At 45.0% G+C, this 27,070-nt stretch overlaps 1 protein-coding gene across 6 annotated transcripts; it reads left to right on the forward strand.

Moving 5' to 3' along the window:
* Positions 1–717: 717 nt before the first annotated feature.
* Positions 718–26,205, forward strand: arhgap17a (Rho GTPase activating protein 17a). Of its 6 annotated transcripts, none has more exons than XM_072374117.1 (22): positions 718–1,277; positions 7,690–7,729; positions 12,550–12,654; positions 12,875–12,907; positions 13,305–13,381; positions 13,990–14,101; positions 14,419–14,495; positions 14,687–14,804; positions 15,536–15,604; positions 15,792–15,873; positions 16,625–16,752; positions 18,614–18,725; positions 18,835–18,916; positions 19,015–19,095; positions 19,190–19,303; positions 19,449–19,540; positions 20,535–20,682; positions 20,955–21,233; positions 21,993–22,108; positions 22,203–22,736; positions 22,844–22,865; positions 24,087–24,177. In XM_072374117.1, the coding sequence occupies exons 1-21, from the start codon at positions 1,225–1,227 to the stop codon at positions 22,846–22,848; spliced, it is 2,457 nt and encodes an 818-aa protein (XP_072230218.1). In that variant the 5' UTR covers positions 718–1,224; the 3' UTR covers positions 22,849–22,865; positions 24,087–24,177. The 6 variants fall into 6 exon arrangements, with proteins under 6 accessions (XP_072230218.1, XP_072230217.1, XP_072230216.1 ...); XM_072374114.1 differs by lacking the exon at positions 22,844–22,865 and having other exon boundaries at positions 720–943; positions 1,124–1,277; positions 24,087–26,205; XM_072374116.1 differs by having other exon boundaries at positions 22,844–24,180.
* Positions 26,206–27,070: the final 865 nt, after the last annotated feature.

Below are 27,070 nucleotides of genomic sequence, written 5' to 3' on the forward strand. Positions count from 1 at the left end.
ATCTCCGATCAATGCACTTTGTCCAACAGAGGCATAATGTGCTTGGTTCATCACAGAAGCTTTTCTAGGCCACTTCACTGGTGTCTCTAACTTGAATTGATTGACGCGGAGGGTGAATGTATGGCCTCAAGGCAAAAAGCATGTGGGCTCCATTCCCAGACTTAGAGCTGCAAATACTTCCCGTAAAATTAATCAATTCAAATCAAATATTGAAAGGAGGCCTAAAAAAATAAAACAATAAAAAAAGTTTCCTATTGGATTGAAGGAGAGTTTGTTTGATTTATTTTTTTCTTTTGAGTCACATAAAAGCCCTTTTGCCACTGCAAAGCAGCGTACAATTTTTTTCCCATCCTCTTTATCAAGTTGCTTTGTCATTTAATACGTCCAAACAATTTAGACACCTTTTTTCTTTGCCATAAAACACCGACTTCGGAGATCAGAAAGTTATGGTTAACAGATATCGCAGTTTTTCATACACGTGTCACGTTAAAATAGGCTGAGCAAACGTGTGTATTTATGCGCTTAAACTAAACTGAACAGGTGATGGTTGCCGCAAGCGAAGAGCTTGGAGTGGAAATCGTTTAATACACTTTCGCACGAGTTCTACTCATACAGGTGGGGAAAAAAGCCTTTATTTGGTGAAGGAGTTTTTCAATGACTGAGTCAGGTTTTCTCCTGCTTGTGTCCAGTGGGAGGTGTTGCTGCCCGGCTGGCAGATGCTGCGGGGCTCCAACGTTACTTCCTGCGTCTCTCTGTGTGTGCTGGCAGTGGCAGAGGTGAGCTGCTGCTGCTGGTGCTGCTGCTGCGGTGCACTCGGCTCGGATTATCCTGCTCGGCGGCGTTAGCTCGTCGGCTAACGGTGAAGACAGCGGTCGAGGTGGAGAGCCATGAAAAGCCGCCGGACCTAGTGAGAGTTAGACGCGGCTTTCTTCAATTCTTTAATGTACGTAGATACCCCCCCTCTCCCCAAAAAGGAGTTCGTTTATCATGCTGTCGCCTCAGGGGGGAAACTTTTTTGTTGAATTTCTACTTGGGAAAGGCTAGCTCAGGAGCTAGCAAAGCTACAAACTATTTTTAATTGGCTTTCGGCTCAATGGCTCTCGCTTGTTTTTCCTTGTCATAGCGACGGCTTGGGAAGTTGGGAGAGGCGCCGTGAACTTATGACAAACCAAAGCCTGGTATCGAAGCGTAACCTCACAAGACTTTACTGGCAAAGGAGCGACAATGAAGAAGCAGTTCAATCGGATGAAGCAACTCGCCAATCAAACCGTTGGCAGGCAAGTACCGACGTCTGCCTTGTTTGGAGCTTGTCACGGTACCAAACATGCTTTTCTTTGGGTCTTTTGCCCAATACAAATTGATATAATTTCACTTTGAACCATTCCCTTCACAGACACTCACTTTCTTACTGGGTATGTCTCTTAAACGTTGAGGTGAAAAAAAGGGAAAGGATAATTATATCACATGAGCTCCTTTTTTTTGTCGGTAGTGGCTGGGTTGAGATGCTGGACAGACTTTCATTAGCTAACAACCAAGTTAAAGGGCTTGAGATTCATTTCTCATTATTACTCTGATTGGGGGCACGTATTTTTGAATGAAAGTAGGGATGTCGAACGTTAACTTCGTTGGTGCTGAGCTCGCAGCCTGAAATGTGCAAACTTGACGGCGTATTATGTGACGCATGGAGGGGGGAAGCCCTTTGCTGGCCAGAGCAACACCTGGTTTTATGTGCCCTGGTGCTGCTGACTTCAGCCTGGATCAGAGTGTGACACGCCTACAGTGCTAAATCAGTGGATGAGTTGTTTTAGACTCTGTTAAAGCAAAAATGATGCGCTCGTACTGGAGCACAAGGAACATTTGTGAAACACGAGATGCTCAGCTTAAAAAGAGGCTCCCAACTTAAAGCATCTAAAATGGATTTATGAGCCGCTGTCTCCAGTTCATGCATCACTTTCATCTTCAATCTGAAATGTGCTTCAGTGTTGAAGCTCATGGGGGGGAGAAGAACTGCTAGCTCGAGCCATAATGCCAATTATGTGATGACACATGGCGTCCACTGTATGAAGTAGCGATGGCTTCAGCCTGGCATTGTGAGACACGCCAGGGGATCTATTTTTATGAGGATGTATGGACTGTGTATTTTGTCGGTGTACAAATGTAGATGTCAACAGCGATTGGCGCCTCAGGCAGACAGCGGGTGCATGAGCAGTGGATGGTACCAAAAAACAACAACAGAGCCACTGACAGGCTGGGAAGAAAGGGTTGTTCATCTTCAGACAAGCCGGCATAACTGGTTTGCAGGGGGATATTTTTAGGTTTAGTAATCTTTTTGATGGGTTCTATTAACAACAATCAACTCAAGGAATGGAACAACCAGTTATTTGAAGCGTTGTCTACTAACTTGGACTAACAGGGCAGAAATGCTTACTGCCATTCGAGCTTATTAAAGGAGATGTACTGTTTCATGCGGGCAGAGTACAACAGCACTCTTCTCAACCATATCTTTATTCCTCTTTTCATAGCAGCTGTTTTTTAGTGAGCCACTCCTTGGAAGTCCACTCCTTTCTTGCTCAGGGGGGTGTGCCAAAGCAAAAAATGCAAGAACAAAAAAAAAAGGTCTGAAGTGCTGCGAAAGTAGCATAATGAGAAGATATGGAGGCTGGATGATTCTACTCTGAGTGACAGGGTTATTTTGGGGTTGGCAGTCATTTCATACACCCAAATGTATGCTCTCAAACTATTTAGACCCCACTGTACTCTGGTACCCAAGGCATCGTATCCTCATGTAGAAGTCCCCCCATCCCCCTTTCTATCCTCTGTATAGTCCAAAAAAACACCCACTGTAATAGAAGATGAGTTGCTGTCTTTACTTTCAACTTTTTACATTGAAAAAACACAACAACTATGTTTTGGCCCTGATTTTCTTTTTTTTTCAGAAGGGAATAGATGTTTCTCAAAATGAGTTTGGCCTCTGAGCGGTGGCCAGGTTTAGAGTTAAACTGATCAGTTTTTCAGCGGACAAAGTGGTTTGGACTACTAAACGGAGTAATTATCATGTTGTCATCCATTCACAGTTTATTTGATGATGACACTTCTGTCACCAAGGTCTGCAAAGAGAAGCGTTCTATTGGCCAAAATTGACGATCAGGAGAAGCAGGACAGCTGGAATACTCATAGTTTCCCCGCTGCACGGCACCAGCAGTAAATTAGACCTGGAGAGTTTAATGCAGAAAACAGACGTGTGTGTGTGGTGGCAGGCAGTAGTTGCTTGCTCTGTGGTATGCACAAGTGGGGTTAATCTCTCATGGCCTCATGTATATGCCCATTTGAATGAGTGCTCCATTAGTGCTTGGTTTTGGGGAAAGCAAACATTCCCTGCTTTGTCCATTAAGTGTGTGGTTGAGTCTGCGTCTGCAAAAAGTTTGGAGTGCAAAAGGCCCTCTCTCCGTTGCCCCCTGGGTTCCTGTGATTGTGTGAAGGCAGAACACTGTGTCCAGCGAGCAGCGGCTCTGAGGAAATCTCTCCTTCTTCTTCTACAAACAGGAAGCGGCCTCCCAGAGACATGCTTTCTAGAGGACAGGAGAGAGGGAGAGCTGGGAAAATTGATGTAGAGGAAGAGAGTGAAATCGAGGTGCGTGGAAAAGAACAGCGTGATTCATACCAGGGAACATGGCGAGGACTTGTTTTTTTTAGTTTTTTTTTTTATTCATATGTCTTTGGAAAGCGTCTGTGGTTTCCTTTCTGTGAACTCTGTGAACCTGAATCCATGTTTCGCAGCAGATTAATAGTAATACCTTTACGGGAAATGGCCATAACCGCTATCTGCATCTAAATTAGTCATGCAACAGACGCAAGAGCGAGGTTATGCTGGGCACGTGATGTTTGGTTTTTGTTTGTGATGACATCATCTTTACTTTTCAGGAAGTCATCCTAGATGCATTTTGTTAGTGCTTCAGGAAGAAATCAGATTGTCGGACAGTTTGGGCCACTCAAGGGCCAAGTTCCTTTCCTTGGCCCCTCACCATTGTGTTTTGGAGAGGTTTGGGCCCCACTTTTCTTTTTAGGCTCAAGGTGTAATGGTCACAGAGCTGTCTGGCTGGGGCATCAGGAGCCATTTAAACAACTTGATGACTGTTTCTTCTTGATACTGAAAAGGCAAGGGGCCCCTATCCTACCTGCAAATACGTAAAGCAGAGGAGTTGGTTCAAGGGAGACATTTTAGGATTAGGTCAAGGATTGCTGAGAAACGTCTCTTTGACTTCAGAGGCTGCCAGTAAGCTCAAATAGAAATGTTATAGAAGGTGGAAAGCCACCGGCTCATATCCGTGGGACCCAGGACGTTTAGAAATTAACTGAAGACATATCAGTGCTGTTAGCTCCCACATTGTTGGTGCTTATCAAGATAAGAAAAGATCCACTCAACCGTCCCAGTGCTTGATCTCTCAGCCACACAGGACTAACTGTCAATCAATCAAATAATCGCCACAGTTACAGTAATAAGCACAAATTCTTGACCGTTGAATGGCTCTGTAGGAGATTTACAATTAAACGCTTATTGTTGATAATTCACTGACATTGTAAACAGCAGTCGTCTGTAATCCTTTTTGATGACAGACAGGAGTGTTGTGCCATTTCATTAAGATCCATTAAGGTTCATCTTTGAAAGCCCTGGGTGGACTTGAGAAAGGGCTCGAGCTGAAAAGATACTTTCCCAACAGAGTTCAGCACAATGCCAATTGCTGAACTGACAGGGGTAGGTGACACCAGGCGTTTCCCCGTGTCTCGCTTGGCCAGTGCCGCAGCAACAATGAGGTGTGTCCGATCGTACGCCTTTGTTGAACTGCCTCTGGTGACCTCGACATTTTAAACAGACTGGCTTTGTGATTTCGGCTGTAATCCAAATTGTAAATTCGAGAGTCGGAAAATTCATGCTCTGTGACCGAGCGAGGATCTTTTAATCATGATAATTACCCATCTCACTTCCAGGGAAGTACTTACTGTTGGGAAATTTTGACTTATCTGACAATATTTAGTTGACTTATCTGACAGCGAAGGTTCTTTGGAATATAAGCATGTAACCACGGCCCTCATGTCGTTTTAGTTTGAAGGGGAACAAAACAAGTTTTTCAGTTTTTGTGGACATTTCGCAGACAAAACAGATCTTGAGTATAATCTAATCACTGTCACTCTGAAGAGTGCTGTACAATGCACTATTGTTTGATAACCTATTGGTCTGTTGTTCTGATGTGGATATAAATAATCCAATATAAATCAGTAAGTAGGAACTCATCCTTCGTCATCAGGATGCACATATCAACTTTATCTTGATTTATCTTTATGCACAGTGGGTGGAAGCCCCTCGGACTTCATCCCAGCACTCTGCTCTCTCATTCCCAAGTCTAATGTTTGCTTAACAGCCCACTAATCAGCCACACAAGGCAGACTGTACGAGCTGAGTCACTCCGTTATCCTTCCAGCTCCTTTCTTCTGGGTCCGGTATCCATTACCGTATACCTTAAGCTGCCAACTACTGAAGCTGTAAGAGGCATACCCTTCCTCCTCTTCGGCCTGCTGATTGTGTTGACTAGCTGGTAACAGCCGCTCTATTGTGCTCGTGGCTTCGGTATCCACTTACTCCCTTTCTACTTTCATAGTAGGTCGCCATGGTTACCACTCTGAGCCATTGGCCACAGCCGAGCCGCAAGGATCTCTTGTTGTGAAGAAGTCACATGCGGCGCACAGCCACACACTTTCTGTAAAGGCTGCTGCTACAGCGAGGCACGTTAGGGTCAACTCCGCTCGCTCTAGGTCAGCTGATGCCATCAAAACAATTGTTGTCTTGTTTGTTGTTTGTCCACTGATGAGGCGCCGTGACACAGTGCTTTTTGAAAGTTGGATGCACAAGCGCCGCTTCTTATCTGAAGGTCTTTCACGCGTGTTCCGATCAGTCGGTCACAGCTCGGTTAGGGCAATATTTGCAGATCATATAAACACCTCGCCAGCTGTCCTTGTTCACATTGACATCAGTAAGAGGAGCTCAGTTAGCCGTGCTACCAGTCCAGCTTTTGCATCATCCTTTGCGTGTATAAAGTTTAGTCTGGCTTCATTTGGTGTTTTGTTCTGGTTCAGTCATGAGCTACAGAGGTCATCACATCAAGTCTACAAGCAAATAAGGATAGTCGCGTTGTTTGTGTGCATTCAAACATAGCGAATGACCAAATTACACAAGTGTATAAAGGAGTGTGTTCATGGTGGAATAACGCTACATGATGAGCAGCGGTTTTTATGACCGGGACCGCACTAAGAGCTTTTCAGCTTGTAGCTTGTCTGCACCAGAACAAGGACTCCATGCTGCGGCTCATCTGTTCTCTACAGCTCTCTGGAAGTCTTATCTGTAGATTTGTGTGGGTTACAAGACGTGACCTCATGAGCTTGGCTTCGGATCTCTTCCAGGGAAAATGTTTCCCTTCATCTCAAACCTCTAGCTTATACTGATTTGGCACTTTTCTTATTTTTTTTCTTCCCTTCTTCTTCAACCTCCAACCCACAAAATCAAACTATTCATACGTCTTTCTCTCAGCCTCTCAAACTATGAACCCCTGTCTATCAGTCTTTCTCCTTTTCTCCCAGCTAACTGCCTGTGTGTTGTAATTGAAAACAGCTGCTAGGAGGTTACTGCCGTTCATAGACAGCAGTTTCTGGAAGAGAGCCCAGGCTTCATTTAGAGCTCCGGTACCCAAAATGCAGCCAAGCAGCAGTGTCCAGGTTTCTTCGAGCCGCACTTGGAAAAGTTTGTGCATTCGTTAAGCACAACAATATCTGCATAGTCCTCAGTACTGAGACAGAAAGTTTGACTATACTTGCATGAGAGGGAGGGACTTGGGGCAAAAAAGGGGACTGAGGCCTGTGAATTCGCTCCATGTCATTGGTTGTATTGTGTAGTTCACACCGTGTTGAACCAGCCTGATATGAATGCTCTGAACAGCCTGCTACAATACAGCATATAAGCATTCCAGTGCTGATACAGTGTGGTTGTATTTGCATCAGAAGAAATAAAGAATACAGCTTTTTGTTAAGCATCCTTCTACTATATTGCCACAAACGGTTCCCAAACTAATTGGAAGTAAATCGCATGTAAGCCTGACTTGAATCAAAGCCCCCGGCATAAGCGAAGGTGTTGATAAGTAGTCTGAGCTCAGCCTGTGGTTCCCAGCCTACTCTTTTTAAGTGAATCTAATCTGTCTGACCTCTTCAAGTCCAACTATTAGTTTGCTATTAATAGGCTAAGGCGTAGCAGGACTGTTGGGCCTCACTGTGTACAACACCACAAGCTCGACGAGCTGCAGCTTAAGGAAATGAAAGCTCGTTCAACCCCACCTTGGGTTGACAGCAAAAAACATTATGCATAAGGGATCCATTCATTTTTTTCAACTGTGACGGTTTGTTTGAGCACACCAGCCTGTTGCTTGACTGTTTGAGCCATGGCAACAAACTAAAGAGAGCCACCCAGTCTTGAAAGATTCCCACAGATGCCCTGCCATTCTAGTTTTCAATCTACGCGTGAAAACCAGCCTCCCTGAAGTGGCAGCTGTTTTTACAGTGAATGCAAAGTGCATTGAACTACTTATCTGCTCTCATCGTCTGTCAGCGCTCATCTATATGCTCTCTGTTGTCTTTTCTCACCCACAGAGCGGAGAAAACAGAAGTCCTCAGCGATGACCTCCTGCAGGTAAATCATTAATCACTTTCCACAGGGCTCTGACCAGCTCTCATCATGGCAATGACAAGTTTATCTCCCTTTTGACTGAAATGAGTTTGTATTAGCATGTAGCATGAGTTTGTAATGCTAACCATGACATACTGTAAAAATGAAAAATCAGTGATGTTGTTGCGTTGAGTTTCAAATTTTGACACCAACAAATCAATGAGGTTTAAGTTTTAAATGTGAAAATCAAACCAGTAAAATTTTTTCCTGTGTGCATTTGTGGCCACTGGCCAACCTGCATGAGTCTGAACTAATCAGCCACTCATACTGGCAAAGGTGTACATCTTTATTGGTCACATAATTCGATTAAATTACTTGTGAATGATTAGATGCGTCTACAAGTGTCTTTCATCTGCACATTACTACGTGACCACTAGTCCGTTGCAGCTCTGTGCTGCAGGGAGAGGAGCAGCGGTGCCCGTGAGCTGCGTGCACATGCACAGCGTTGGGATGTCTCAGGGATTTATCCTTTTTTATTTAGTGATGACTTGCTTTCTTCTTCAGAAGTCTCCGTATATCTACCTCAATCACGGACTGGCGGTGTTGCGCTCAGGTGCAGCTGCAGTCTGAGTGAAAGGCATCGCTAGCCGAACGTGGCTCAATCGATCGCTAAGTGACATCAGTAAAAAAAATGTTTTTAGGGTGGCTACAGTCCCCCTAAAATAGGGATGGCCCATGGTGTGGACTCTGTGGACGTTCAAGAGATTCTGTCGTTCCTAACTTTCTCCCTGGGTGATCATTATTGAAATCGGTGAAAATGTAAATGTCGTCCAAATCACAGCACAGGTGGCGTCTTCAACTTGTTAATTGCGGTCTGTCAGATGAGGAAGGGCTTGTAAAAGTAGAGCAGGGGTCTGTAATTCCTCTGATCTTGACCGTGGGTTAGCACGCAGTCACAATGGATGCTTTTCAGTCACAATTTCAGGTTAGTTTCACCCCCCTGCAACGGAGAGAGGAAAATTATGAACGAGAACAGCTTCATCGGACATTTGGTCGTACTAAGATGCAGTATTTGTGAGCTCAACACGTGTAAAGAGCTGACAGAAACCAGAATGCGTCCCATGTGTCCTGTTCTCCTGCTGTTTTACCACAACCTACCTGCAGCTGCAACAACTTTGTTTGGATGAGGCTGGGAAATCACCAAGCTGATGTCACAGATAAGATCCTTTTCTATGACTAATGATTCGTAATCTGTGCATTCACAGGTTTTTAAAAACCGTACTGAAGTGGCTGCGTAGTGCGTCTGAACCGTTTGTCCTCAACAGTTTCACACAGCTTTAAAGGTCAGCGTAAGTGTGGCTGTGTCCACACGGCAGCGTGTGCGTGTGAAAGCTGCGGGTGCAGGGATTTCCCGGGGAAAAACTCTCCTCTGCAAACAGCAGGTGGGGCTGGGACAAAATGTTGGCTGCTCAGCAAAGACATTCCAGCAATGAAGATTGCCCTTTGTGTGCGAACGGGAGGCATAATAAATGTTCAAACAAACTCGGCTGCTTTTGCCTTGAGAACAGAGCCCAATGTCCAACGCTCCATTCTTATTATTCCCTCTGCTTTTCCCAAAGGAAACCGCTTTGAGAGATTTTACATTCCTCTGTCAAAAGATAGGAGTGAAATTGCAATGGGTCTCGTGGACAAAAAAACATGACTGCTAAAACGTCAGCGTTCGATTCAGAAGCCGCTCGGTTGGCTGTGATGCGTGTGGACGTTTGACGGCGGCGACTAACTGCTCTGGGTGCTGTTCACTGAGGAGAGGATGTTTTCTTTATTCAGACAACTCAACTTGACAGTTCTTCAAAGGCGCAGTTGTTCCGCCTCTGTCTGGGAGTCAGCTGTTGCCTCTTTTGGCTGTTTCTCACTTCATAAGAACACTGTTGTCTGACAAGGAAACAGGAATCTGTTATGGCCAAATAGAAATCACTTGACCTTTTAATTTCTACACTCCTCTGTTTCTCATGTCCAAACACACTTTCTTTGGTGCGGCGTTGCTGTAGGAGATGATTCTTCTATTCTCAAATATTCCCTTCATCAAACCAGTAGTTTGCTTTAGAGGAACAACATCTTTGTCATCAGCTTTCACTGCTCTTAAAGATGTTGAATAACCCTAATGATGTTTCGGGGAGTCTATTATTCGAGCTGGTATTAGACTGTAGTGCTGCATTTGATAATGCACATCATAAATTACTTCTAGATAAACTGGAGAAGTGAGTCAGCCTCCCAAGAACAGCCATCAGGTTCTATTCAACCTCAGATATTGTAGTTGCTTAGTGGTTGATTAAAGAAGGCAGGAAATATCTGTAATTATTAATTGAAAATAATTGCCATGATGTACAGAGTCCTTTCCAAACGGCCCTGGTTGGTGAGCAGTCCTCTTAGGAGTTCCCAGTCCTTTTGGTGAGAGGCCTGTGGTAATTTTTTGCTGTGGTTTGGCGACTTCTGCCTTTGTGACGGTGCCCAAACCCACTCCTCACACATATCTGCAGCTCTGAAGGAAGGTTTTACGTTTTCTAATCTCTTATCATGGGACTAATTTGTTAAATCTTCATTGAAGCTTAGACCGTAGTTTAAACGTAGACAACACTGGTTTGGAGGAACCTGTCCCTTGGACAAAAGGAGAACTGGTGTTTTTGGTCAAAATACAACTAAATTCTCCAGGCGCACGGGGCTGTTTATGATGGCTAGTTAATTCCTCGGTTCCGTTAATATTCCGGCATGTCCTCTGCGCCCTATAGAATTGCTGCCAGACATCGGCGTGTCCACAGTGAAAAATTGCAAGGTTGCTTTGACATTGTTCTTGTGGGTGTGAGCCTGTATTCGTCTTATTCTTAGCCTGCTCAACAGAACCCTGTTCTGTCTTTGGTCCAATCGGGTGGTGTGGGCCTTCCAACATTCTTGTGCCAGCTGTCAAGTGTTTGCTGCTCCTCGGTGTACAGTAGCATGGGCTTACCCCAGAGATACTCCAGAAATACCTTGCCTCGTAGCTCAGTGCTGTAAGTTTAGTCATGTTATCAGATAACCGTTCAAACGCTTCCCTCATTCTTACATCTCCAACACAAACAAAGAATATACTGTTTGCCTTCAGTTTGTTACTCAAAGACGACTGCGTCATGCTATGTTATTTTTGTCCTTTCAGGACTTGTTCAGACATGTTTCACTTAGAAACCAATAAACAACCTCCGCCACCCTGTCTTTTTCCTCCCCATCAGTAAGACTCATTATTGGGATTCCCTGTCCTGTGACGTGTCATGAGATTGACCAAGTGTTGACCTCATCCCACAGCAGGAGGAAAAACACACCCTGCTGGTTTTGGCCGAGGTTTCCACTCTCCTTTGCATGTTATTCTTTGAGGGTATGGTGTTGTGTGTCTGACCCCTTTCTTTATTACAATAAAAGGAAGGAGAAACTGTCATGTGATCCAGACATATTCCACACACCCACATGGGAACTTTAGCCCTGTTTGAGAATGGAATCTCCAAATTGTGTTGTGTTGCTCCCAGCTTTATGACCTGTGGATGAAATGTGCATCTATGCACGTTTAAGAGTATGTTTGGCAAGTTTGTGAAAAACCCAGCTGTTTTGGGGAATGCCGGGCGGCCACGATGGGTCAGGGATGACGTAAGAGTGCGGGGGGGGGGGGGGGGGGGGGGGGGGTTATATGGAGGCGGATATCTGCTGTGGAATTCCTGAGTTCCGACTGCATTCTGTTTTTGGAACACAATTGTCTGGTATTTGGTTGATCCTCCCTCTGCATTTGTGTTCATCCATTTCTCTCAAGTTCCCCTCTGGACCTCGGTGTTCCCATTTATATTTGGAGCATTGTTTTCTCCAGTTTTATACGTAGATGTTTATCGATTTTAGACATGTAAACGCCCCTATTTTCTAACTTCTCTTGTGTTAATTTTGTTCTCTTTTGTGTTATATTATTATTTAAGTGAAAGCTGCACCTGCTCTGTTTGTGATGGGCGCACAAATGACCTACGGCCTGCTTAGACTTTCTCACTGGCGTTGCCAACGTAAAGCCCGTCTTTGTTTAGTCTACATAGGCCAGACTTTTAAGCAGACTTGAAAGAAACCTCACTAGTTCTATTCACGGACAGTTGGCCTAACGTTGACACCTGGTGTGACAAGGACAGTGTATCCTCATCCTACAGAGCTTCAGCTGGCCTCTCTCCTTCAGCCTGCATGGCTTTGACTTCAGTCAATGACGGTATTATATCTCGTCAGCCTAAGACACAGTGGATCTGTGTGGTCGGGCCTGTAGACAGGAGAAAGCCTGTGTAGTTGAAAGGCATTTTTTTTTCTTTTTCTTCTTCTTTTTAAAAAAATAAATAACTTTTTACAACCAAGAAGCCCTCTTTCTCAGGCCACAGCTCAGTGACAGTTGCTGCTGTGAAGACGCTTCAGAAGAATCATGTGATTCATAGATAACATTCCAGCATCAGTCCGCAGGGACAAGCGTTATCAATCACGCTTGAACTTTGACCCACCCCGGTCTCCCACAAGGCCACAAATCGGATGACTGCACGGAGCTGGACCACATCGGTCATAATCTGTGCAGATACACTGTTGTTTTGGTTTAATGGTGCCAATAACATCAAATCAAAGTTAATCAAGCTGTGATGTGTAAAATAAATCTTTTTTTGGGACATTTGATTGATACGAATGCAGTCGAAGTTGAAGCTTGAAGCAGAATGTTTATGTTGGATGTGACTAAGAAGCAGTTCTACCGTACTCTGTCGGCATCGTGCGACGCCTGCATAAAGGTCTCTTCTCGCGTGTCTTTTGCACAGATCGAACGGCGCATGGAGCTGGTGCGCGTGGTGTCCCACAACACGCACAAAAAGATGGTGTCGTGTCTGCAGGGACACATCGGTGCAGATGCCGAGAAGAGACACGTGAGTCATTGAGCCTCGTCAACAGTAAAACATTTGTTTTAATCCAAGCCAATCAGCTAGTGTTCCAGGATGTGTGATTAATGAAGTTTGGATTTCAACTCCCAGACAAGTTGTACAAATGGCTTAAAAGTGTCTCCATTAGGCAGAGCGTTCTATGATTTCTCTTTTTGCTTTTGTTTTTTTTGTTCCTACCCTACACCACCCAAAAAATGCACCACAGTCCGTACCACGCCTCTATACAGGAAACGGTCAGGTAAAAACACTTACTCAATCTCTCTCGGTCCCTAGGACAACTTTTTCCATTTCCCATTTCAGCGTCTGTCATTTTGATTCGCCTTGCATGACACTTTTGCCTTCTGGGATAAAAAGGGGCTGTCTTTGCACACACGTAAAGCTCCGGCCTTGTCATTTGATAGATGTCTCACTTCCTTAGCTCTCATCTTAAAACTCATTTACCATCTGCATTTCCCCCCTTTGCTCAGAAAGCCCTTTTCCTCTTTCTGACAGAATTTACTGTTGATCTGTTCAATGGAAACCCCTCGATGAATTTTCCATTGGCTCGTACATGAAATGCTGAAGACTGACATATTTAATGCGTTGCTATAAGTCTAAACCCTGTCTGCATCTGTTCTTACCCATACGTGCCACAGAAAAAGCTTCCTCTCACCGCACTGTCCCAGGCAATGGTGGAGGGTGGAAACCAATTGGGAGACGACTCTTTGATCGGGTGAGTTTTTCATTGAATTAGACGTCCAGTTGCACTTTCTATATGGAACAGAAATATGAGGCCATGCATTATGGCCAGTTTTGTTTTTGTGTCGGGGACTTTCAGCAGTTCCCCTCCTCAAGAGTCAGACTGTATTCATGTGGACGAAACAACCACGTCAGAATGAGAGTAGTTAAGGATCTAGGAAGTGAATGTCTCCAGAATTACCCTGCAGCCATGTGTTTGCCTGGAAATAATAAGGAAGGGAAAGTACAGCCGGTTGTAATGCATTCATGTATGTTACAATATTATCTGCTTAAAGCCTTTGAGGTTTTACTGTGGCCCAAAATCCCGGCTGACGATCACAGATCAGCTGTCACCAGGCCACCGTGTGCTCCTGGCTTTTTGGCAGCTAGAAATGATAACATCACAGTGACCTGATTTTGCTCTCAGCTATCGATTGGGGTCAGAGGACGAGCCGGTTACAGACTGTCTGTGTTGCTGAATCACTCTGTGGCAAGAAGATGTGGGATCGCGATATAATGCTGATTCGATTATGAGGCATGAGTGACTCACTTTGGTCTCAGACGCCGGTCTTTTTCTAATTGCGCCGCTACATGTGTTAACAGGAATATGATGGAAGTGTGTGGAGATGCAGAGAATCGTCTGGCAACCGAACTGATGCAACATGAGCTGCAGATAGAGAAGGACGTTCTGGATCCACTCAGCCAGCTTGCAGAGGTCAGACTCACTTTGCGGACATAACAGCAGCTGAAAAGATTACATAATGTTTCTTTTGCGTGCATGCTGCCCAGTTGCATTTAAACAAGCCGGGCCCGACCTGGCCAGGTTATGTCAACAACATTAACAAAGTATGAAGTTTTTTTTCTCGTCACTTGTGGCTTTGGTTTTCACACCTCAATAGCTGCTTGCTGGTAGGCGTTCTGTATCATTTAAAAAGTCTTTCTGGTATTCACCTGTGACTGTACTTAGCACCGGCAGGTGTGTTTAATTGCTGCTCCGTGTGAGGCTTACTTTCTATCGGATCATTATTATAGGTAGAAATTCCCAACATCCTGAAGCAGAGGAAGCAGCTGGCCAAGTTGGTGCTGGACTACGACTCTGCCAGAGCGAGGTTCGTCTCCAGCTCTTTCTCCAATTTTCAATGTTTAGCCCTTGCTAAGAGAATAACAAATTGTTTTGGACTTTGTACCTGGGCAAAATGTTAAAGCTGTCACACAACATGCTCCCGAATTTCCATTTATGCCTCTCCAAAGTATGACTGTTCTCCATTTTCCACTCTCTTCCTTGCACCTCTGTATGCAGGTGGTTGCAGGCAACCAAATCAATAATCTCAGGAACAAATACTCAAGCACTGACGGCCAAGGCTGACCTGCTCAAGGAGGAGATGGATGAAGCTATGAACAAAGTGGAGCTCTGCAAAGTAACCACCATTAGTTGAAATGGCACACAAACATTTATGGGGAGAAAACATTGCTTCTTTTTGACTGCGTTTATAGCAGAATCTTTTCAAAATGCTGCCTCAGTTGTAGTAAAACTCCACTGACGTAATCAGATGCAGATCACAAGCTTTCACTGTGCTTCTTGCTTTTTATGTTCATGTCTGGTATCTCATAGGCTGACAGACAAAACTAGGCTGTGTCCTGGCAAGCTAAACGACTTTTATGACCTCTGTGATATGAGTGAAACAAACTGGAACACTAAACTGGGAAGAAAATCATTACAGCAACGTCTGGACATTCGGAGACCCTTGGGCCCTATGAACCAGAATGCTGACGCACACGAATGACTAAAAATGCCCTGTCAGCTCTGTGTGCACATGTTTACATCTATTGAACTTAGTCATCGGGTGAGCTTTAGTGTGAAGGGGCTGCACAATGGGTTTTTTGTCCAGGTGCAGTCTCCTGCAGTCTCCTTTAGTCTTGCAAACAGCAACAAGACTTATGACTCATTTAAAGCTGAGCTGATCATTTGACACCTACCTAAAAGCATCTTAAAATTTCATGAATCACACTCTGAATTCGAGATAAGCGTTTAATTGGGAGTTTACAGCAGTAGTGCTGCCCTTCTTCTATTTATTTCTCTCGTGAATGTTCTCGTATTTGTCGAGTTGGACGACAAATGATCAACTCTGTGTGTCTCTCTGTCTTACAGGATCAGCTTGCTGCAGACATGTACAGCTTTTTCTCAAAAGAAGGCGACTATGCCCACTTCTTCATAACGGTGGGTGCATTGTGTCGGCAGGTTAAAAACAAACACATTTTTCCTTGAGTTCACGCGGGAACGTTCGCAGGTGCAGAGTGACAAGGGAACAGAGACTTGGCTAGCCATCATATTTACATTTGCAGTCCTGTACTCAACTGCGTGTCTTATTCTGTTCAGCCCATTTCATCCCTCTGTGTCTCTGTAGCTTTTAGAAGCTCAGGCTGACTACCACAGAAAGTCTCTCACTGTTCTGGAGAGTGTCCTGCCAACTATCCAGGCTCAGCAAGGTAATGATGTGTGCAAACATGCCTTCAACACGCACATAGGTCAAAGCGGTGCAGCTGTCCTTTAGGCCACACATGAAATGCACATTTCTGACAGTTCTTCTTTTTGACGAACTTCTTTTGCTAGTTCAAGAAATCCAGCTGCAGTTACCCCAGTTGTACATGTTTAAGGCCACAAATGGGGCCCTACTAAAAGAATGTATATACTCTTTTTATCCTCTCCAAAAATAATTTTCCACTTTACAAACCCGCTCTCTCCTCCCACTCAGCTCTTGATTCCCCCCCCTTCAGCTAGGTCTTGTTCAAGAAACCTTTTTTTTTCTTAGAACTAAACACATGTGGTTTAAAAACCAGACAAGCCTGGTTTCACAGCATGTGGCGATGACTCACCAACTCCACACACACCCCCACCCTTTCTCAGATCACACCCACCTGGGATTTGCACCCCCTCTCCCCTACACTCACACACACACACACGTGTACACACACACACACACACACACACACTCTCCTATGCCTCACATAAGCTCAGATGGCTGCAGAGTCACTCTGCCGGCTGGGAGCATGTGGTTGTTATTTGGCAGCACCATGAAGGGGGGGGTGTTTGACCCAGAAATCTGCCATGCAAACCAACACCAGGCCTTTCTCACACTTTTTTCCCTTCTACAATTCTGCTGTAGCTCCATTTCAACACTTTACACAAATGTACTCTTTCTCCTCTCATTTTACCGCTAATCGCTCTCTTTGCGCTCAGACTCCTGGATGGAAAAGCCTGCATTTGGGACGGGGTTGGATGATCACCTGAAAAGGAGCGGAAGGGAGATCGCGCTACCATTAGAAGCCTGTGTCATGATGCTCCTCGAGACTGGCATGAAGGAAGAGGTAAGAAACTTCAGAAAACCGCCCTGTTGGCAACAACCTGTGTCATTTACGCTGGAAGTGTGGAGACATCGAAATGCCGGGCGTTTAAAGCCGAATTGGTAGCATGGATCTACGTTTCCAGTGAGAAACGATCCTCAGTTTCTTCTTCAGAGTAACGCTTCAGACGTGTGCTGCGTTGATGCTGTGCACATCTCTGAAGGTGCAAATACAATCGTCTACCGGTTGAAGGCAATGTCAGGGGAGAAAAAGGAAAAAAAAACACAGCCTGAAATGTAAGCTAATCTTGTGTGTGTTTGGGCCGTTGTTGGTCTTTTAGCTTTACCCAGCAGCTGGAGAGATAGAACTTATAATGAACAAAGCACTGCTTTGTAGTGGTGTGAAAGAGAGTGTTGGAAATAATTAGGATGGTACAATGCAGTCGTTGTCTGTGCTTCTCATCCGTGATCCCTTTTAACGTATCTGCTTATTGCATTTCTTCCTCTTTGTGGCGACTCTGTTGGCTTTTGTTGTGGTTGTCCCCTTTCTGGTTCACACTTTGAACCAATTGGCACATGGTTTGGGCACATTGCATAATGGCAATGTGGAGATGCTGTAACATGGTAACACCAGGTGCTGGATCCAAATCTCCCTCCTTTAGACCCCCGTTAAAAGAAAAAAGCAACTTCTGTCATGAAATTCTCGGTTAATCAGTACATTTTTCCCATCCGTCTTTCTGGTTCATGTACGCTCCTTCTGTGTGTTGCGCTGACGGTCTTTTTGTAATCATTTAGGAGATGTCTGGCTGCAAAGACAATTTTGCCCAATCAGCATGTAGGGATTGCTCCACAGCTCCACCCTCTTGTCCAAATATGGTTACCCTGATATCTGAGAGACCCAACATGACAACTGTTAAACTCAAGGCTTCAAAACAGAGTTTTGTCTACATGTACAATCTGCAGCTGATGCAAGTTTTGCTGTGTTGCTTCTGTCCTTCTGTCAGTTTTACTATTGACATTATTTGTCATTTCCGTTGTGTAATATTCTCAAGAATTAGAATACTCTTTCTCTTCTTGAGTGTATACTTGTTCTTAACACTATATCCATGGCTTGAAATGGTTGATATAATCCTTTTTGAATTAGTTTCAGAACAAAGTCTTGTCCAACAGAAGTAAGTCGCAGACTTCCGGTCGTCTTGAGGACGAGGTATTAATAGATATTAGAAGGCCGAAGCAGAGCTGGAATGGAAAGTCTGTTTGTTGGTCAGATGCATGAAAAAATGTTTTGCTGCATCTTATAGCTGCTGATTTGTTCGTGTGAACACATTAGGAGTCAAGGAGCTGAACAAACCGTGAACAGGGCAGCTCCTTGTTTTCTTCAGTGCTTTTCCACAAACATGGCTGCTGATGATTTATGAAACGTTTTCTGATGTCTCCTCCCTGAATCCAATTTAGAATACAATAGAATGTACTTGTTTCCTGTCTATAAATCAGATCTCTTTGCGTGCGTTCATGTTGGGGGGTGACCAAGTAGAGATAGAGCAAGTGTTCACTGCAAAGCACGTTATTTGTTGCTCTTTTGGTTCCCTGGTGCGCCCAGTCTGGGTCATTATGGTGTGAAGACAGCTTTTGTTTATGTGTCAAAGTAAAGAGCCGGCTGTGCTGTGACTGCAGGGTGTGTTTGTTTGCCTCCTTTAAGGCTTCATTATGTGCAGCTGGCAGAGGGAGTTTATAGAGTGGATTTATAGAGGGTCTATCTGGAATTCAGAGCAAGGAAAGTGAATGTTTGGTTTCGTGCACATTTAATGTGTGCATGTATCTTTTGTTGTTTGATGCAGTTGTGACCGTGGTTTATTTCTGTGTGTGTGTGTGTGTGTGTGTTTTAGGGCCTATTCAGAATCGCAGCAGGGGCGTCCAAGCTAAAGAAGCTGAAGGCGGCGCTGGACTGTTCCACTTCACAACTAGAAGAGTTCTATTCTGACCCCCACGCTGTTGCCGGTATGTCCCAAGCCATGATAGTTTTGATCCTTATTTTTTCCTAGAACATTTTGAATCAAGCTGCTACTAAGGTTTTGTCCTGTAATATCTTTGCGTGTGTGATTGTTAGGAGCGCTGAAGTCCTACCTGAGGGAACTTCCAGAGCCTCTAATGACCTACCAGCTTTACGACGAGTGGATCCAAGCATCCAGGCAGGGCTCACAACATTATCACAGACAAAAAAAGTCAGAAGCCACTAATAATGCGCTCTCCTTTTTTTAAATTTCTATATTATTTTCTGTCATTTTAGTGTGTCAGACCCGGACAAACGGCTGCAGGCGCTCTGGCTCGTGTGTGATAAACTACCAAAGAACAACAAAACCAACTTAAGGTTTGTTGCTTAAACCTATAAAAGAACAGCATTGATACTTGTGGGTATTTCTATACCTCTGCTTTTTGCTTTTTTTTTTTGTACTGCCATGCAGATATCTGGTGAAGTTTTTAACCAAACTGGCTCAGGACAGCGAGGTGAACAAAATGACTCCTAGCAACATCGCCATCGTCCTGGGACCCAATCTGCTGTGGGCCAAAACTGAGGGGTGAGAGAATAAGGAAGCATTAACGGAAAAGAAAAACGGATCTACAGTTGTTAGATGCTTTAAGCAGGAGAGATGTGACCGTTTGAGCTTACTCCAGTTGGGTGCTTCGTTGTCGTCTAACTTCTGCTCTTCTTTTCACTCCCAGGACTCTGGCTGAGATGGCTGCAGCCACTTCTGTGCACGTGGTGGCCATTATTGAGCCCATCATCCAGCATGCTGACTGGTTCTTTCCTGAGGGTAGGTCCTGAGTTTTCCTCTCCAGCTGCTGTTTTCACTCTGACCTCCTGTATGTGTAGTCAACAGCCCTATCGCACACTGTGAAGGCAGCTGATATCAAATGCCCGCTAGGACAGAAAATCAGTTCTAATCAGGCTTCCAAGGCTCAAGACAAAAAGCATCACCGTGTCTGTGCACAGTCGAACTGTGGTTTGTGTTTTAGAGAGCATCTTGAAGGCTGCTCGTGATGTGCTAAACCGAAGACACAAAATCCTATAAGTGGAAGACAAATAGTGATTGCTGTTGCCACAATCTGTCAAAAAAGGCTTTTACAGTTATTATACCAAAGTTCATCTGGTCTATTCTGGTGTTCTTACTTTCTTTACATTTTTCTGGGGCTGCTGATTACATCATGCTTTAGCCCAAGCCTTTTACATTCGTCTCCGCCAACCCTCCTTTAGTCTCCTCTGACTTTCCAAGAGGGAGTTTCTGCGCTGTCACCATGATAATGAATCATTTCTGGTGCACATGAAGTGAGGAATGTGCACCAGAGGTGTTTGCTTATAGACTAAGGGTATCCTTGTAAAAATAAAGATGCATGCAAGTATGCGTGGTATTCCTGCCGCCTGAGAGCGAGGGTAGCGTAAAGGTTGAGTACGAGTGGACGACATCGACTTCACTCTCTTTCTAGTTTATGATGCAACACTCTGGCTCGCTTGGATTCAGACCAAAACTCATGTGATCTTGATTGTTTTTCACCCATCTGTCACAAGTTCAATCTCAAGAGAATGTCCCATCAGCTACGGTGTCCTTGTGGAAGGCTGTAAAAAGAACACGAGTAACTTAACATGTCAGCATTTATCTCGCATGTGTTATTATTTATTTTTTATTTTTTCAAGATGTTTGCGGGCTATATAACTTCCTGCAACTGCTTTTCTGTAAAATGTCTTCAACGTGGAAGCCTGGGTCGGGCCGCTTATTGCTTTCTAGTAAAAGTGACTCATTGTTCTTACAGATGTGGAGTTCAATGTGTCCGGCATGTTTGTGATGCCCACACCTGCATCCAACCACAACAACCACTTAGATTACGACTGCAGCACCATTGAGAAGAAGAGGCCCGGCAGTATGGTGGGACCAGAGAACGACGCCACGCGCAAAGACAAGTAATCGACCAGGGGTTGCTTCACATATTCTCGAAAAGCCTCTTGGTTCCCATCACATTCCTTGCTTGCTTACTCTAATTTAATTCTTGTGATGTATTTTCCCCTTTATTCCCGTCTCTTTATTTTTCCGCTTGGAAATGTTGGCTTATATAATCCTCACAATGTGATTCTCTGTTTTCTCCTCTGTGGTGGCTCTGGGGTGTGGTGATTCTGGATAAAGCTGTGGTGTTTTTCTGTTTCTCTCCCTCACGTCTCCCTGCTGTCTCGTGTAGCACCTCTAACAAGCACTCGGACCACACCCTTCGTAGAGGCAGTAACACCTTAGGTAGAAAGCAGCACACTTCACCTGCCTTCCAGCCTCCTTTACCCCCTGTGGAGCCTCAAGGGCTGGGACATGGGGCCGGGCTGGTCCCTCAGCCTTTGGCTGAACCCCAGCCACAAGCTCCACCAGGGGGTTCGGGGCCTGACACTCCCCAGCATAGCTTGGCACAGGGTCTGGCTGCTCTCGCTGCTGCTCAGCAGCTTCTAGCCCAGCACACAGAGGAGCTCAGGTAAGAGCTGCTTCACTGCGTCTCTGCTGCTGGTGGAGACTGACACAGCATGCTTTACAGACAAACCTGCATGCTTTTATGTTGTCGGACTTCATACTGATGTTTGTCAGGTTAATTTAAACAAAGATGTAGTCGCTTCACTAGTTTCACTTGGATCTCAAACACGGACCAAGAAAACGTCTCTTTTCTTGGTCATTTGGGGTCAACTTCTTGTTTCTCTATCAAAACCACAAGTTTCCTTACGCTGCCAACAGTTGCAGCTATGCAGATGTGTCTGAAGTCAGCCCACGGAAACGGCTCAACAATAGCCTCTGTCATTCTGCTAACAGTCACTCTCAAGGCTTCTCAACTTCCCATCCCTCTCCGTTCCTCCCCAAAAATCACTGGAGTCAGCAGGAAGTTCACACTAACTGGCTCGAACTGCTTTGAAAAGCCTGGACATTAGTGGCTGTTATGCACACTCTGAAGGGTGTCTTTGATTCTGGTGGTGAAAGGACAACATTCACTGTCAGACACTGAGTTTTATTCAGCATTCTTTTGGTCTTACAGAATTATTTGGAAAGGTACATTTGGATGAGACTGCTGACCCAAATGATATTTGTGAGGAAGGTGTTTTCTGGTTGAACTCGTGCTGTGTTTTGCTGAAACGGCTCCAACCTTCAAAAGATTGGAGTCGGTGCTGAATGCTGTTGCAGAAGCTGTTTCTTGAACAAAACTTGAATCTCAAACTTGACCTTTTCTTTCTTTTTATTTCGAAAGCAACCCAAAGCTCCGCGACTCTACACCCGCCCCGACCCCTGTGCTTCAGAGGAACGGCTCTGGAGGAGGGGGCCAGGCTGGATCCATGGGGCCGAGTCCACATATGATTCGCCGAGGTAAGAGTCTGTCACTGTTTTTAAACTTGGTTGCGAGTGCACAGAAACATTTTAATCCAACTATAATCGCATGAATAAATGACTGATCTTTCAGGTACTAAGAAGCAGGCTCCTGCCCCTCCCAAACCATCAAACCCGCCTCCCAGCCAGCCTTGTAACTCGCTGAACCACGGCATCTCCTCCGGCTCATCCCAGTCCCTCAGCCCCACTCCCAGACCCCTGTCCAGCCACTCACCCACCTCACCCACCTCTCCCACTGCACAGCCATGTGCCGCACCCAGACGCCACTCCAGCAACCAGCCCCCAATCCATGCCCCCAGCCATCCACCTCCGGAGCCTCCAACACAGGCCAGCCCCCCTCCACCGCACAGCCAGCCCGGTGGGGACCAGCAGAGCGCAGAGCCATCACCACCGGACACCCCGACCCCGCCAGACACCCCTCCGCCTTCTAATACCACCCAGGAAGTCGTCGCGCCTCCATCCCCGTCTCCCTACCAGTCAGGTTCGCTTCCCCGGCCACGTCCTGTCCCAAAACCTCGGAGCAGACCTAGCATCCCACCACCCCCCCAACCCACCGCTCTGAGCAGCGAGACCAACGGGATCTGCGCCGCTGCGTACAAGATGATGGGTCGGTATCATTTCTCCTACAGTGCATGTCTAATACTTGAACTTAAGTTTTTATTAACAGCTAATTACTAATGTGTCTAACAGTCTTGCATTGTGATACCTCCGCAGGTTAGACAAGCACTTGCGAGAGGTTGGTTGAAAACTGACACTTACGAATCGAACCTGCACTTCTTCTTTTCTTCTGCAAATCCTGTTCACCACGACAGCCATTTTTGTTTTGCCTGCAGCCTCCTTAAGATGCCATTTATTTGAGCTCTGATGCAGGACTGTCACACTGTGTATCTGTTGGCTTGAGTGAAGGAGCCGTTTCTGATTAATACTCAAACGTTGCATATTTGACAGAGGATGACAAGTATTATATGTGTAGATGACATCGAATACACTCAGCGATGAAAGATTGATACGCTGTGTTCAGGCAGGGGTCAAAGGAAAGAACTGTATGTCCAACAGTCATCCAGTTCAGGATTCAGTATTAAATGGCAGGGAAAAAAAACTTGACAGTGGATAATACAGCAGTCTGGCATCAAAGCTGTCATTTATCACATCATCCGCCTTCACTGACGATCACGAGCTGCGATGTGATCAGTGACTGTCTGAAAATACAGCTTTCACATACAGAGCCGAGTTCCCGCATTTGGTCATTTTCAAACCTTGAACTGCTGGGCAAACTCTGCTCTGTTTCTGAAATGTGAAGCACTGTGTCGTGTTTCTTGTTTTAAAGCCAGCGTCCCTACCTGAAGCATGTTTATATTTTTGCCTCATCACTGATGTACACAATCAAAGTGTACTCTCCACCCGCCTGCACCACCTATAGTAAACACTCAGTTCACTCTTAAATGCACTGGGAATTTCCAGCTCTGTTTGTACGCTTCACTTTAACCCTCTGAGGTCTATGATGAGATCGCATGACGTCATTACGGCTCAGAACCCAGAGGGTTAACCAACCTTCCCGTTTGCCATGTGCTTTCACTGCTCGACGCTCTTTCCCCTCGCGGTGTCTGAGCGCACACCGCCACCTACTGTTGAGGTGGCGGAACAGCACCTCCTGCATTGGGCCCGTGCCGCTCTGCGAGCTGTGGAAATTCTGAGTGGCTGGCATCACTGCAGCAGCTTTGAATGTTCTCACGCAGCAGGATGCAGATGTTTGTGATTATGGTGTTATTACGGTCACATATGTGTGCATCAAGTGTTTGTGGATCTTTACGGAGTGTTTTGTGTGAGCATGGAAAACGTTTGTAATTCTTTGCTAACACATGTTGAGATGATGGTATCCAGTGGTTAAAGATTCTGTGTCCTTTTGCCCCAAACTAAACAGTCGCTGTTCATATCTGTGCTGTGTTTTGCTGTCTAGACCCGGGGATGTCGTTCAAGGGGCTGAGTCGAACTTTGATCCCTGAGTTTGCTGTAGACCAGCAGCCAGTGACGGCCTCTTCCTCCTCCTTATCCTCCCTGCTTCATCCCAAAGATTGTGACCTGGACACTGAGAGCACGGTCCTATAAGAAGGTGAAGCAGTCTGGAACAGTACTCCCACACACCTCCTCTGTCATCTCCTGTGTGACCGCAGCCCTCATCAGAAACACAATTCTCTGCTTCTCTTCGTTCACCGTGGATGAAGGACCGTTGTGCGACTTACCTCTGGCTCCTGTCTTGGAGCATAAAGTTGTTTGTCTGCAACAGCAACGGAATAGACGCCTCACAAAGATTTGCAACTTTCAAAACCAAAGTATCTGGGCTGCGTATATCAGTAGCTAACATACTCGGCATATACTAGTAAATACAGCAGCTTTCACACTCTCATAAGATCACTTGGAACGACAAACAAGTTGGATTGCAGCACTTAAAACAAATGGTTCAGGTTTTCAGAGTATTTGAGGGGACATTTCTCACTATTTTCTAAGAGCAGGCAATCAAAATAATCCGGCTAAAGACGTGTAGTAGATTTCTCATCTTCAGGTTTGTCGTGTTTCAGTCGTCTACCGACGGCTTCTTCTTCACGATGGTACCAGATGAGGCTTGTTTGACAACACAAAGGCATTAAGCTGCAACACACCCACACGAGCTGCCACCTCGTAAGAACCAGACAATCAACGGCAAACAGCAGAGGCGAGCGCTCGGCTAGAGATGGCTTGCCAAAAAACGTGGACTGATGCGTCTCTTTTGAAATTTGGTCTGAGGTGTTTTTTTTTTTTTTGTTGAACATTGAAAATGGCCTTAAAACATGAAACAAAGATCCCACACCAAAGGTGGGGAAGGGATTTAGTCACCAGGTGAAGTAGAAACCAAATCAGTTGCTTAAAGTGTAGCAGGTGACTGCAGGTTTCCAGTCACCTCAAACACTGCCCCCCCCCCTCCTTTTCTTTTCCTATTGCTGCCCCATCCTTTTTTTCCCTCATTCTTGTATTTATTTACCAATTAGAAAGCGAAACATACATTCCCTGTGGGTTGACGTAATTAATGCAGTCTTTAAATGTAAATCATGCCTTATCGGAACCACAAAAATAAGCATTATGTATTTACTGTATGGAGGGTGTGCTTGACTCCTCGTGCTGCAGTATTTCTGAGAAGCTGTCTTGGTTAACAATTGTGTTTCAGGGACACAAGGAAGGTGGTTTGACCCTCTGCAATAGAAATGGTTCATTTATTGGTCCACAAAGGGTTGTGTATTTAAATGTTTCGGTGGATGTCTTTGGGTTTCACATGCAGAAGTAGCAGGGATAACTACCCTCAGGCGACCCAGCCTGAACACACAAGTCAGTATTTTTGCCGTTCTGCTTCTCCATCTTTCCCAGTGTTTTCTACTGTGTTTGCAGGGGCAAGACGCACTCTGTGTGTGTGTGAGTGTGAGAGAGTGTGTGTGAGTGAGAATATAGTGAAAGGACTGTTTTTAACCAACCTCTTCAGCATGAGCAGAAAGCTGCAGAAACGGCTGATGTTGCACTTGCCCAGATTCAGTAAAAGGGTTTCTAGTGAACTCATTTTTTTTCCCCCGTTCTCTTTTTTTTTGTCTTTCCTACTGAGCTGATAGCACACGCCGCTATGAACTCTCAGTAGTGATGCGGCGTTAGATATAGCTCTGTCAAGACTTTTAAAAATGAAAAGTCTTATGCATTTCCTGCATAAGCTTTGCTTTGTTTGGCCTCGGACACGAAGTGGAGTTTGCGCCTATAATGGTACCAATAGAGAAGGCCTCAGAATGCTGCAGTTGCCCTGAAAACAAGTTGCCTTTTTGTTTTTCAGAGACAGTCGAAGCATAAGAATCCCCAGCTTTCTCTCTTTGCTCCTGTACCTCGCTGCCTTATCTCTGTGCATCATGAGGAGCTTGGTGTTCATTAGAAATAATGCTGCATTTTCAAGCTCTATAAGTTTTTGTATGTATGCTGTCTGGTGAGCTTAAATATGGAATAAAACGCATTATATGAAGCTTGGTTATACCCCCTTTCCAAAGAAAATAAAGTATATGAAGAAATTAGTTGTCTCTTTATGGCTGTTTTTGTTTGCTTTGAAGCTCCTGACCACTCAGTGCTCTCACTGCTGTTTAATACGTGTCTGGATAGTCGAAATAGAAGGTCAAATTCAGCCAAACAAAAGATTAACATTCTATTTTTAAGCACTTTGATCCACAGGGAGCAAGCAACCACTGGATGTGATGTTCGCGGACAGAAATGTCAATGTGCAGAGTTAGATCACAATTTCAGCCCTGACGAGGCACGGTGGTGGTAGAATCGTGCTGTGGGGCTGATTTGTTCCCAGCTTAACTAGAAAATTGCGCAAATCAGCTGGGATACATGAGACGGGTGTATTTCTTGGCAATTCCCTATCGCAAGCTCAGACTAACGCTCTTTATGTGGGAATGGGCTTTTCCCAAATTCTCTCAACAGCATTGATAATATGTAGACTATGTAGATAAATTCAAACTTGTGCTTTAGAGATGAGTGACGTACAGGTCTGACAGAAAAATAAAGAACAAAGAAGCAAAACACATCCTTCGTCAGATTAAATAAACGCATTCTTTATTTGAAAGCAGACAAAAGGGTCCAGTGATCACAAACATCGGCAACTTTCCATGAAAACATATAAAACAGTTAGAAAAAGGAAGCGGCACGTAAACTTAAATGGGCAACAGAAGTGTATTTTGTTTCCAATCTTAAATACTGGGGGAGGGAGAAATGCTACCAGCGGCACACCTTAACACACTAACTGCACCAACATGCTATTGACGGGGACGATAAAAACAGTTACACTTGCATCGTAACAAGATCACGGTCCCCTTGAAAGCCGAACTTAGCCGCGCAATAAGAAGAAATAGAGGCGATTCTCCCCAGATTCCCTCAAAT

This window comes from Leuresthes tenuis, unplaced genomic scaffold (genome assembly GCF_036924035.1).
Source record: "Leuresthes tenuis unplaced genomic scaffold, fLeuTen1.0.hap1 SCAF_20, whole genome shotgun sequence".
NCBI lineage: Eukaryota > Metazoa > Chordata > Actinopteri > Atheriniformes > Atherinopsidae > Leuresthes > Leuresthes tenuis.